The 11851-nt window shown below is 41.4% G+C and overlaps 1 protein-coding gene across 1 annotated transcript in view; it reads right to left on the bottom strand.

Moving 5' to 3' along the window:
* Suz12 (SUZ12 polycomb repressive complex 2 subunit) overlaps positions 1-8044 on the bottom strand; it is a 46844-nt gene extending 38800 nt beyond the window's left edge. The window contains exons 1-3 of the mRNA XM_050128699.1: positions 7536-8044; positions 5515-5561; positions 5369-5433 (exon numbers count right to left, since the gene is read on the bottom strand). Coding sequence (XP_049984656.1) covers positions 5369-5433; positions 5515-5561; positions 7536-7809 — 386 coding nt within the window. The 5' untranslated portion in view covers positions 7810-8044. The remainder of the gene's footprint in view (positions 1-5368; positions 5434-5514; positions 5562-7535) is intronic.
* Positions 8045-11851: the final 3807 nt, after the last annotated feature.

Below are 11851 nucleotides of genomic sequence, written 5' to 3' on the forward strand. Positions count from 1 at the left end.
CTCTCTCTCTCTCTCTCTCTCTCTCTCTCTCTCTCTCTCTCTCTCGCGCGCGCGCGCGCGCGCCCGTGCTTTTAAAGGCAGAACTTCTCTCTGTAGCCCTAGCTATCCTGGAACTCAAGAATTTGTAGACCAGGTTAGCCTTAAACTCAAGAGATCTGTCTCTGCCTTCTAGTGCTAGGACTAAAGGTGTGTGCCACCACAGCCTGCCAGAACACCCATTATCTATTAAACAACCCAACAAATATATACCAGCACCATGGTTATTCTTTGTATATCTTTTTTTGAAGTAGTGTCTCATTCTGTAGCCCAAACTAGACTTGAACTCAGGACAACCCTCCTACCTCAGCTGCTCAAATTCTGGGATTACAGTAAGAGCCATTATACCAGACTATAAACTGTAACTGACAATCATAAACATCCTCAAAGGTTACAGGCAAATTTTCAGCTAAATGATATGCCACACCAAAAAGGTTAAACAGCAACAACAAAAACCAGTAACAATAAAGTTAGGATACATACCATTCAACCATAAAATTATGTATTCCCCTTTGACACTTTTGATTCTTGATAGAGGGTCTTTGTTATACAGCTTTAGCTGGCCTAGCACTCATTATGCAAGCTCAAGCTGGCCTCAAACACAAGCCTCGGTGTCTTGAGGGTTACAGACATACCCACTACATCTGGCTTAACCTGCTTTAAGAGAAAACAAATTCCCTGCCACACATAGAAAATAAAAACTTAAAATCTTCCAACGCAATGGAAGTTGAATGGATTAAAAAATATGCCTCGTTTTAGTTCTCAATGTGAGCTATGTCCTAGAGACAAAAAGGTGAAAATGTAGTTTCATGCAATTTGTTATTCAGAAAACAAATGTTTCTCTTTTATAGAGAGGTATTTTCAAAATTAGGACATGAAAAACTTAATGTAGCCGGGTGATGGTGATGCGTGCCTTTAATCCCAGCACTGGGGGAGGCAGAAGCAGGAGGATTCCGTGAGTTCAAGGTCAGCCTGGTATTCAGAGCAAGTCCCAGGACAGCAAGGGTTGTTTAACAAAGAAACCCTTTCTTGAAAACCAAGAATTTTATGTATTTGAGAGCTCCATTTGCATGTATGCCTGCATGACAAAGGATAAGACAGCAGAGGCCATTAGATCCCATTATAAATGGTTAAAAAGCTATTATGTGATTTGGGGAACTGAACTCAGGTCCGGAAGAGCTATCAGTAGTACTAACCACTGAGCCATTTGTCCAGCCCCTCAGTAACAGTTTAATTCCTGTGTGTAAATAATAGAAATTACATATGTATGAAGGCTTAGTCTTTAAAAACAGCCCCCCCCCCCCTTCAAACAGGCTAAAACTTGAGATCCTCCCTTCTTTGCCCTTCAATAACCTGGTATTACAAACAAGAGCCACAGTGTTGGTTCAAATACTCAACTGCGCTAATAAAAACTTCCTATAAGAAAATGCTAATAAGAATACATTACAGTAAAATATTGACTAAACGGTATTGTCTATATTTTAAGTGAACAAAATCATTCTCCATTAATAAAGTTTTTTTTAAGCCGGGCGGTGGTGGCGCACGCCTTTAATCCCAGCACTCGGGAGGCAGAGGCAGGCGGATCTCTGTGAGTTCGAGACCAGCCTGGTCTACAAGAGCTAGTTCCAGGACAGGCTCCAAAACCACAGAGAAACCCTGTCTCGAAAAACCAAAAAAAAAAATAAAGTTTTTTTTTAATCTCTATCTTTAGAATAACAAAAAAAAAATCAATTTTAAAGTTTTATCATAGGGCTGGAGAGACTGCTCAGTGGTTAAGAGCACCACCTGCTCTTCCACAGGTACTGAGTTCAATTCCCAGCAACCACATGGTGGCTCACAACTATCTGTAATGGGGTCTGGTGCCCTCTTCTGGCCTGCAGGCACACACACACAGAATATTGTATCTACATAATAAATAAATATTTAAAAAAAAGTTTTATCATAGAGCCTAATAGTAATTTAGAAAAAAAAGTATTTTCAATCTACAAATAAAAGAGGAAAACTGAAGGATTCTTTCAGGCTAATTACAAAGAACTTCAGTAGAAATATTAAAGAAGGGTTTTTAATTACTGGAAATATTTAAGAATATTAATTTTTTGGGACAAAGAAAAAATTTAAATTTTGTCTAAAGAAAGAAAGGTAAGACTCAAAACCCAAGCATTTCTTCCAATACTGAGTTTCACGCAGGAGAAACCAAGAGAACTGAACAGTAGCAACAGTTTGAAATAGGTAAGGTCATAAGGATGATCCAGCCTTCTGTAGGGAAAAAGGAAGACACCACAGAAAACAGCATCTCTCCTACCACAAGAACTTCTGTAGAAAAGTAACCCCATACCACACCTGAGATTAACAAATGAAATAGAACTGTAAGGTCACCAATAAACGGAATGATTAAAATTATGTGAACTTGGGGAGGGGGGGACTCAACACACTGGTAGGGTTCAAAAAAACCTTAAAAGATATATAATATAATAGACAATAGACTAAATGAAAAGACCTTTCTTGTGTAAGGTGTATGGTTGCATGCCTGTAATTATAGTGTACCTTGGAATCTGAGCCAGAAGGACTACAACTTCCAGCCCAGCTTGGGACACACTGTGAAATCATTTCCCTAAATAAATGAATAAATAAATAAGCAAACCTCATCTTTAATCCTACTTTGTCATAGTAGAGTAAGCCTATAGTATTTGCATAAAAATTTAAATAAAATCTTCTATGAAGTAAGACTGAAGTCTAACAAATACACCAGAATGAATATTGCAACTAATGGTGTGACTTCGAAGAGAATAAAATATGAGGGCTAAGGATATAGCTAAGTGGTAAAAGCATTTGTTCAGCAAGCCTAAAATCCTGGATTCAATTTCCAACAGTACCCTTTCCCCCAAAATAATGTTATACTAATAATACATATCATACATAAGTGCAAATATAGGTATTTACTGTGTAACATAAACCTTCAAAGTCACTGGTGGTCAAGAATTAAGCAATCCCTATGCATTTTGTGAGGACATAGTCTAAATGAAACTTAAACGCTTCTAGGCTAGTAAATATGCTTTAAAATCCCCCGAAGACCGTTCTAAGAATCCAAAAGTCAATAACCAGAAAAACCAAAATTTTGCTTAGTTTTTGAGACAGAGTGTCATTATGTAATTCAGGCTGTCCTAGAACTTGCTAAGTAGACCTGGCTTGCCTTAAACTCAGAGACCCACTTGCCTCTGCCATTCCAATGTTTGGATTAAAGGCATACGCCACCATGCCATGCCCACTTTTTATACTATATCTACTAGCATATATCTCAAGAGACAGGCTAATAAGCAAACATTATGAAAATGATGTATATTCAATCTACTTATAAATTAATCCAAATTTAGCTTTTAAAAACTATCACTTTTGGCCAGGCGAGATTGCTCAGTGGTTAAGAGCACTAACTGCTCTTCCAGAGTTCCTGAGTTCAATTCCCAGCAACCACATGGTGGCTCATAGCCATTTATAATGAGATCTGGTGCTCTCTTCTGGTGTGCGGGCATACATGGAAGGAATGCTATCTACATAATAAATAAACCTAAACTATCTTTTAAAATCAAAACCCGGTCATATCCTGGAATAACTAACTATATTAAAAAGCTTTAACTAAAAAAAGCTAAATCCACAAAGTTCTACAGAATGAATCAAAAGTAACTGAACTATACAGACCACAAGCCAAATCTGGCTTACTGTTTTTATATAAGCCCACAAGCCAAGAATGGTCTTTGAAGATAAAGATGAATAGCTGATCTGATGATTGAGAAACAGACTGTGAATCCTTATCATTAAGGAAACTATTCTTTCTTTTCCAAAAAGGATTCTACGTTTCTTTCTTTCTTTCTTTCTTTCTTTTCTCTCTCTTTTTTTTTGAGACAGGGTTTCCCTGTAGCTTTGGAGCCTGTCCTGAACTAGCTCTTGTAGACCAGGCTGGTCTCGAACTCAAAGATCCACCTGCCTCTGCCTCCCAAGTGCTGGGATTAAAGGCATGCGCCACCACCACCCAGCTGATTCTATGTTTCTAATAGTCTTGTATTACAAAACAGTGTACATTGTGCCCTTATATATACACAATTTCATTAATAAAACATTTACAAACACTTTTCTTTATATTAAGCACCTAGATAATATTTTTGATTTTGTCTTTTGGCCACAAGAACCTAAAATATTTACTATTCCTTTAACAGAAAAAGTTTGGTGACTCTTGGCACTGATCAAATAATGTGGTGACAATCTAATTCTGTTGCCTAATTTGTTATTGTCTTCCTAGTAGTTATTTGAGTGCTTAGCAGCTTTTACTTTCACCTATTAAATGCAGTTAATTTCTTTCTCCCAGCTCCCTCAATTGCCAGAAGGCAGTCTCTTACATTCCAATTCTTCATATTAAACTATAATGCATTTATAAAACTGTATCTTGCTCTGGAAATGTGATGCCTTCATAATAACCAAGATTCATGCAACCAAGCAGTTTGTTTCTTTCTTTTTTTTTTTTTTTTTTTTGAAACCAGCTTAGTTTCTAACATATTGAAGTAGCTTAATTGTTGTATAAGTCAGGACTATAAAAATAGATAGGCATGGTGGCTCACATCTATAATTCTAGTACTGGGACAGAGGCTGAGACAGAACAGTCACAAGTTTGGGGCCAGTCTAGCTTATGTAGTGAGTTTTCAGGCCTGCCATTTGTACCTAGCAAGACCTTGACTCAAAAGACAGTAAGACTATATTGTTGATACCAAAAGTTTAATGGAAGGTCTTTCTTTTCAACTGAAAGTTGTAAGTTTTGATATGCTCAATAAGTAAATCTTGAACTTAAATCATGGAACTTGACTTCCATCATTACCTTTGATTAACTACTAAATCACACAGGGGTAGTTCATACAATAAAAATAAGTCCTGTACAACACATCCAGACTCTGCTCTAAGAGCAGAGGATCAAAACATCTTTTCAGAGACTCTGCTAGTAACTTCAAAACTATCAAAGATAGGTAAGTTACCCCAGCCCTTTAGAAATCATTAAGTCCTAGCAACCAAACTTGAAAAGAACAGCAAAGAGTAAAACTGAGTCAGTAAAATCATTTCACTAGATAATTTCTATTGAAGAGAAAAAAACTAGAGATAAACTAGAATTGCAAGAATGATACTTTAATAAAATTATTACAAATTCAACTACTTGCTTTTTCAATTTTATAATATGTAACTAGAACTTTTAAGACAAAACTTTGAAGAAGTCTCTCCTGAGAATCTCTCATCCACTCTAAGACAAAGTTTCCTAGTGGTTTGACCGGCTTGAAAGAAGATTCATAAAATGTACCTTTTGATGCTTGTTCTGGAGTTCCGATGAGACATGTAAGTAAGAGTTCTGTGCAAAAATATTGGCTATAAAAAATTAAAAATATTAAAATTACAGATGAAGTTATAAGAATCAAATAATATTAGTAAATTTAGTTGACTACTTACTGCTATAAGATTGCGTGTTCGAAGAAATCTATAGATCTGTGTTGGTTCTGGGAAACAGGAAACAAAATACAAACATCATCTTTTTAAAGAACTTGTCAGTAAACCATCACCTCAGCCCATGCAACCCACACTCTAACCAGCACAAAACAATTCTCCTTTGTAAAAATGGTGTACTATGTGTTTACATCCAGAAAATTAGTAAACACCAAAGGTCATTCAGTCTATGGCAGGCATATATTCACAAAATCCTCTTCCCTCCCTCTGCCACGCTCTCTCCTTAGATACAAGCAACAATTTCAAGCTAACCAATCCCAAGGTAGTGTCATTACTGTGCTTCTGCAGAAAGCAGTAAATTCATTTGATGACTTACTACCCCTTTCCCTACCAGAAGTACCTAGAGAGAACTCTATTCCACAAAAACTTACTAAAGCCAATTAACAGGCTATTACAAAAACTTGTAGTAACTAGCCAAAATTAAACTCTTCCCAAACATTCTAATACAGTTATGCTCAAAGTCATTATAAAATTCAAATTCACTACATTGTAAACTCCTAATTAAAAGGCTCCCAGAACAATCTTTTTAATGCTTTTAACATTTCATTTTTATAAAAGACTTAGGTTAAAGTTGAAAATATACTTCATACCCCCATTCCAGTGTTATTAGTAAGCTACCAGAATCACATTTCTTTGAGTATTAATCTAATTATGAATACCTAAATAATTATATAAAGAACTTAAACATCCAAAACTGAAATCAACATTAGAAGGGGGAAAAAAAAAGCTCTAACCCTTAATGACAATTTCTCGCAGGTGGGCTCATCTGCAAACAAGTAGTTAAAGCCTTCCTAGAGGATTTATCTTCTCATAACATTTAGAAAGTTTTAAATTTCCACTTAATCTCCAGTTTAGCTTTAGTTTCAAATTAAACGGAGATGTGATATTTTAGAAGAGGTAGAAACGAGCGTGTTTATTTTTATGACTCTCCTTCACTTCCATTTTCACGTAAAAGCTTCTCAGATTTTTTTATAAAAGCATATTAAGCAAAAGAATAATGATCTCTAAAGCAGGTTCAATATTTGTCAATAAAAATTAAAATTATTTTTATTAAATTCCAATTAGAATTTCGTGAAGCGCTCATGAGAATGAATAAGTATTAAACAATGTAAAAACGTCTTTTTCAAGCACAGCTGATACCATGCCCATAGCATATGCCACGGTAATATTGTAAATAAAGACATTCAACGGTAAAGCTGAGTTTATTCAAGTTGCCGTAAAATACTTAGCTAGAAGACTGCCCAAATTACAGCATCTACACAAAAGCGAAGCAGAACAATCAGGATAAGATATCTATTAAGTAACAATTTTATTCGTAGTCATAATGTTGTTTATAAATTCTATTGTTTGTTTCCAGACACTGTGTTCCCTTTCCCAAGTAAGTCATAGTTTCGTCCTCCACGCATCTTTTGTAACAAAACACTGAGATAAGAAAACGTTCTGGAATTAAGATACAGTTCCGAGGTCGTTCCCCGGAGAAGACGCCTGCCCATTCTGTCTCAGTCTACGTATCCATAAAATGGGCGGATAGGTCAAAAAGGCTAAGGCTTCAAATGGTGCCGTGTTAACTCGCAGCCCAAGTGCGTGCGAAGGCATTTCAGCCCACTGACAATTTCCTCGGCTTCCCCGCACTCCGGCCCGCACATCTTTGCTCCCCGAAACCTACAGCTGGAGCCCCGGTACTTGTAAAGTAGGGAAGGCATAAAAGAAAACACGAACTCGTCTCGGGATCGGGCCGCGTTCAGTTCAACCGTCACGTCCTCACCTACGAGGCTGCTCGGGACGTGGGGGCCCCGGGGCGAACCTTCCGGGAGTCACGGACCTGGCCCGGACCCCGGGAGCCGGGACGTCCCCCGATTCCTCCCTCCACTCCCAAACCAAGTGCACTCCGCGAAAGCCCGGCGGAGCGCCCCGTGCCCCGAGCGCGGAGCAGCGGCACTCGCCCTCCCGGAGCCTCTCACACTCACTCTCAAAGGCCTGGAGGAAAAGCTCGTGGTCAGCCTGGACGTGCTCCATCTTCGGCTTCTTCACCGGTAACACCGCGGTCCCCGCCGCCGCCGAGGAGGAGGAGGAGGAGGAGGCCGAGTAACCGCCGCCGCCTCCACAGCCCCCGCCGCCGGATTTGCCGCCCGAAGCCGTCGCCGCCGCCACCACCGCCGAACCCCCGAAGCCGCCTCCCCCGGACCCCGCGCTGGGCCCCGAGCCGCCCCCTCCCCCACCGCCGTGCTTCTGAGGCGCCATCGCGGTTCCTGCCTCCTCCCCCCGCCAGCTACCCGCCGGGCGGCCCCGGAGAGTGAGCGCCTGCTACACCAACTGCTCGCCCCAGCAGGCTACGGCGGACCGAGGGGGGAAGGAGGAGAGAGGGGAGGAGAGGGGAAGGGAAGGGAGGAGGAGAGGAGGGAAGGAGGGAGAAAAAAAAAAAGTGTCTCCTGCGAGCCCCGCTCCGCTTCGGAGGCCGCTCACCCTACCCTGGCCCCGCTCCGCCCACTTCCCCGCCCGGCGCTCTGATTGGCCGACGGGAGCGCGCGCCGCCCGGCCGCCCAGCCCGTTGGTCCGCAGATCGCCCCGTCAGTCAGGCGGAGGCGCTTCTCGCGGAGGCGCGGCTTGGTTGGCCCGTGCGCGCTGCCGACCGCGGGCCCGGCCGCCTCTTTGAACTGAATTCGCGGGAAAATTAGGGGTCGGAGCGGCCTTCCTGCTGGTCCCGGTGCATTGTGGGCAGAGGGGGACCAGCGAGCGGCTCAGAGAGCCGTTTCTCGCCTCGGGGGCGTCGTCCGTCGCCGCCCCCAGGGGGTCGAGGACCCCTGAAGAGAGGCGGGTGTCGGAGAAAAGGAGGGCGAAGGGGCCTTTGAGAGGAGCGGGGGGTCCTCCGCGGATCCCGAGGCTGTGTGGTCTTAGGAAGTGGCCTGCCCCGGGGTGGAGGTGTGCTCACAGTCTCTTCTCCGCGGAGGCGGGAGGAGGGAACCGGGTCCCCTGTCCCCACGCCGCCACGTGCCCCGAACCACCCACGGTCGAAATCCACGCGCGCAGCCACAGGCTCGCCCCGCCGGCCGTTGTCGGACGTGAACGGGCGCTCTCCGCCAAAGGGAGCGGTCTATTTTGTGGCGGGCGTCTCTCAAATAAGAAGACCTGTAGTTTTAGGTGCTGCGCGGCGTCAGGATCCTTCCCGATTAAGGTTAAGATTGTGGTCCCTCAACGTGATGCAGGCAGCGTAGATACTAATTTTCTTCTCCAAGAAGAATGGGTAATTTGAAGTAGGGACACTTCTGGAGACTGACTATTCATTGTACTGTCAAAAGCTTGTCAGGGAGTCCGTGTTTTGAGCGTCTTGCTTGAAAAGACGGATGCACAGGCCCGACTAAGTCTTTTCGTACAAATTGGCTTACAGTTGAGCTAATACACTGAAAGACTGGAATTTCAAATTGGACAAAATTAGCAGCCAATATTTTTGTACGAAAAATATTTTATGTGTATGAATGTGCCTTCATATAAGTGTATAGCACGGTTGTGTGCTGTCCTTGCAGACCAGAGAGGACGTTGGATTCCCTGGAACTGGAGTCACAGATGGTTGTGAACTTCCAGGTGGGTGCTGAGAATCGAACCTAGGTCTTCTGGAAGAGCAAGCAGCCCCATAAGTCAGCCCCAGCCTCTATTTTGTACTCAGACAAAACTTTAGAATGCTCTCAGATCTTTATACTAGTCTATGTATTTAAAAATAGTTTTCCTTGCAAAGTAGGTACAGATTTTTTTCTTTAGACTTCTAAGTGCATCTCTGATTAGTGCCATCCCACTGAGATTTCTGACGTTTTAGCTGTCCATCTCTCGCTTTGTAGTGCTGGGAAATTCTGTCGGAGTCTGGGTAATTAAATCACTCTAAGCAAATTCCAAAATACCGAGTGCTAATTTAATTAGGCATACATATAGCTGTCGAAATGCTCCCTCTTCGGCATTTGTCAGGGCTCTGTTGTAGGAGAGAAAAGAATGGGGGGGACAGACAGTCAAATAACCAAGTGAAAGATTATCATGAATCTTTGATGAAAAGAGAAATGGACCCGAGGGATTTGGGGTATTCTTAAAGGAAATGGCAGCACGAGACAGTGATGTGATGTTACACATCTGAGCTAACCAACGCTGACCATGAAAAAGCCAGTCATGGCATTATTGAGAGAGGTACTGTTGCCAGGTTCTCACTTTTATATTCTTTGTCTAAAGTGTATGTAGAATGCAAAAAAACTTGGAACTAACTGAGGGGTCATTTTAGTTACATCATCTCAATCAGAAGGGTAAAGCATTTGCAGACCATCTCTAGGCTGGTCTTGACTGTGGCTGCCTTTTTGTTACTTGGGATGTAAGTGCTTTTGATATTTGTGATTGCCAACTTACGGTCAATGATGCGGATGTCTGATTCCCCTTCCAAACAATGAATTTGGGTTGCTTTCTAAATTATAAAATATTAATCCCAAAACAGCAAAATTATTCAATTGTAATGATTTAAATGTTTCTTTATGAATACAGTCCTATGATTAATAGAAGATTTAGTCAAAGGACAGTCTAACTATCAAAACAAAATAGTGATAAGGTTAAGTTGCATTTTGAAATACTGAGAGAACTATATAAAGCAGTGCAGAAATAGCTGTTATTAGCCAGACAGTGGTGATGCACGCCTTTAAACCCAGCACTTAGAAGGAGAGGCAGGTGGATCCGCTGAGTGAGTACCAGGACTGCCAATGCTAAACTGAGAAATCCTGTCTCGGAGGGGGGGGAGACACAGAAAGAGCAAGCTGTCATTTCTCTTGTTAACAAAGCCACAAAAATGGCTAACACTACTATGATTTATCCCCCCATATTAATAATTGAAGGAAATACTAAATTTCACTTAAATATAAGGTAGAGACCTTTCTCCCCATTCATAGTCACAAACTGGATGGAAGCTAGCTAAGTCCACGCCAGAGCACGTTCTTCACAAGCCCCAGCATTGAAACAAAGCAAACACCTCTGAGGCACAGCAGTAAGCCTTTCATAAGCCTTTCATTGCTTTGAGACAGGCTCTTACTCTGTAGCTCAGGCTGGCCCACAATGCATGGCAGTCTTGTCTCAACATCCTATGTTTTGGAGTTACAGAGCCACCATATTCAACTAGCAAATCTTTTTTATTCTGTTATGAAATAAACCCTTGGATAGGGCTTGTGTCTATATAAAGGCCAACTCAGTGAATGTCACTAAGGACAGTCACCGGTACACAATTGTAAATTATAATATTTGAGTGCTTAATATGTACCAGACAATATATAGTAAGTTTTTAATATTCTTGCTCACTCAATATTCTGACCTTAGCCACCTAAGATAGTATTATCTCCACTTCACTGATAAGGAAAAAAAAGTGAAACTTGTACATAGTCAGTATTGGAGCAGAGATTTTTTTAAATTACATTTATGTATTTATATGGGTTTGTGGGCAGTGTCAGAGACAACTTGCAGGGTTAGGGCTTTGTTCTGTCTTCTAGTACGTGGCTCCTGAGAATCCAACTCAGGTGTTCAGGCTTGTCAATAGGCACCTGTACCTGCTGAGCCATCTCAGCATCCCTAGGGCTGAGATGCTAATCCAGACAATCTATCCCCAGCAGCCTCACTTGTGAGCATCATATGACAAAATTTCAGAGTCTTACAGAGAGAAGATACTGTGTCTGTCATTATTAAGCATAGAAAGGTAGTAAACATTACCCCTGATACCAAGTCAGACATAAGTATCTGTGTATTTTCTAAAGTTATCCAAGATCTCAAACCTGGTTTTGTTTGGTTGGTTGGCTGGTTGGTTTTGTCATGCTTTGAGTAAACTAGCTATGTTTTATCTTAATTCTGAGAGAAATATAATCCAACTTTAAAATAACAGAAACAAAAATGTCCCAAGATAAAAATAGCAGCAACCTGCCTAATAGGTGGTGGTGTGAAGGAGTAGTTTCACTGATCTTATTTGAAGCTTAAGACCAAATGTTAAATCGTTTTTCTTTCCTTTGTCTGGAAAAGAAAAACATAAGAACCATGGGGTATTTGCTGTGCATTATTAGGTTTTCATAATAACCCACTGATGTGTGTTTGTGTGTATCTAGAGTATACTGGAAATAATACGGATGGTAGCAAGCCATAGTTAGAACCCCAGGGACAAGAAGGAACTTGACACTAATGACCAGAGGGAAAATAAACCACCTGAGCCAAATTGAAACTATCTACCCTTGGATTTTGAGAACCCTGTGCCTGGAAACTGCTATTATGCTCATTTTTAAAAATT

This window comes from Alexandromys fortis, unplaced genomic scaffold, assembly GCF_014885135.2.
Source record: "Alexandromys fortis isolate MF-2015 unplaced genomic scaffold, M_Fortis_MF-2015_v1.1 scaffold_80, whole genome shotgun sequence".
In the NCBI taxonomy this organism is placed as follows: Eukaryota; Metazoa; Chordata; class Mammalia; order Rodentia; family Cricetidae; genus Alexandromys; species Alexandromys fortis.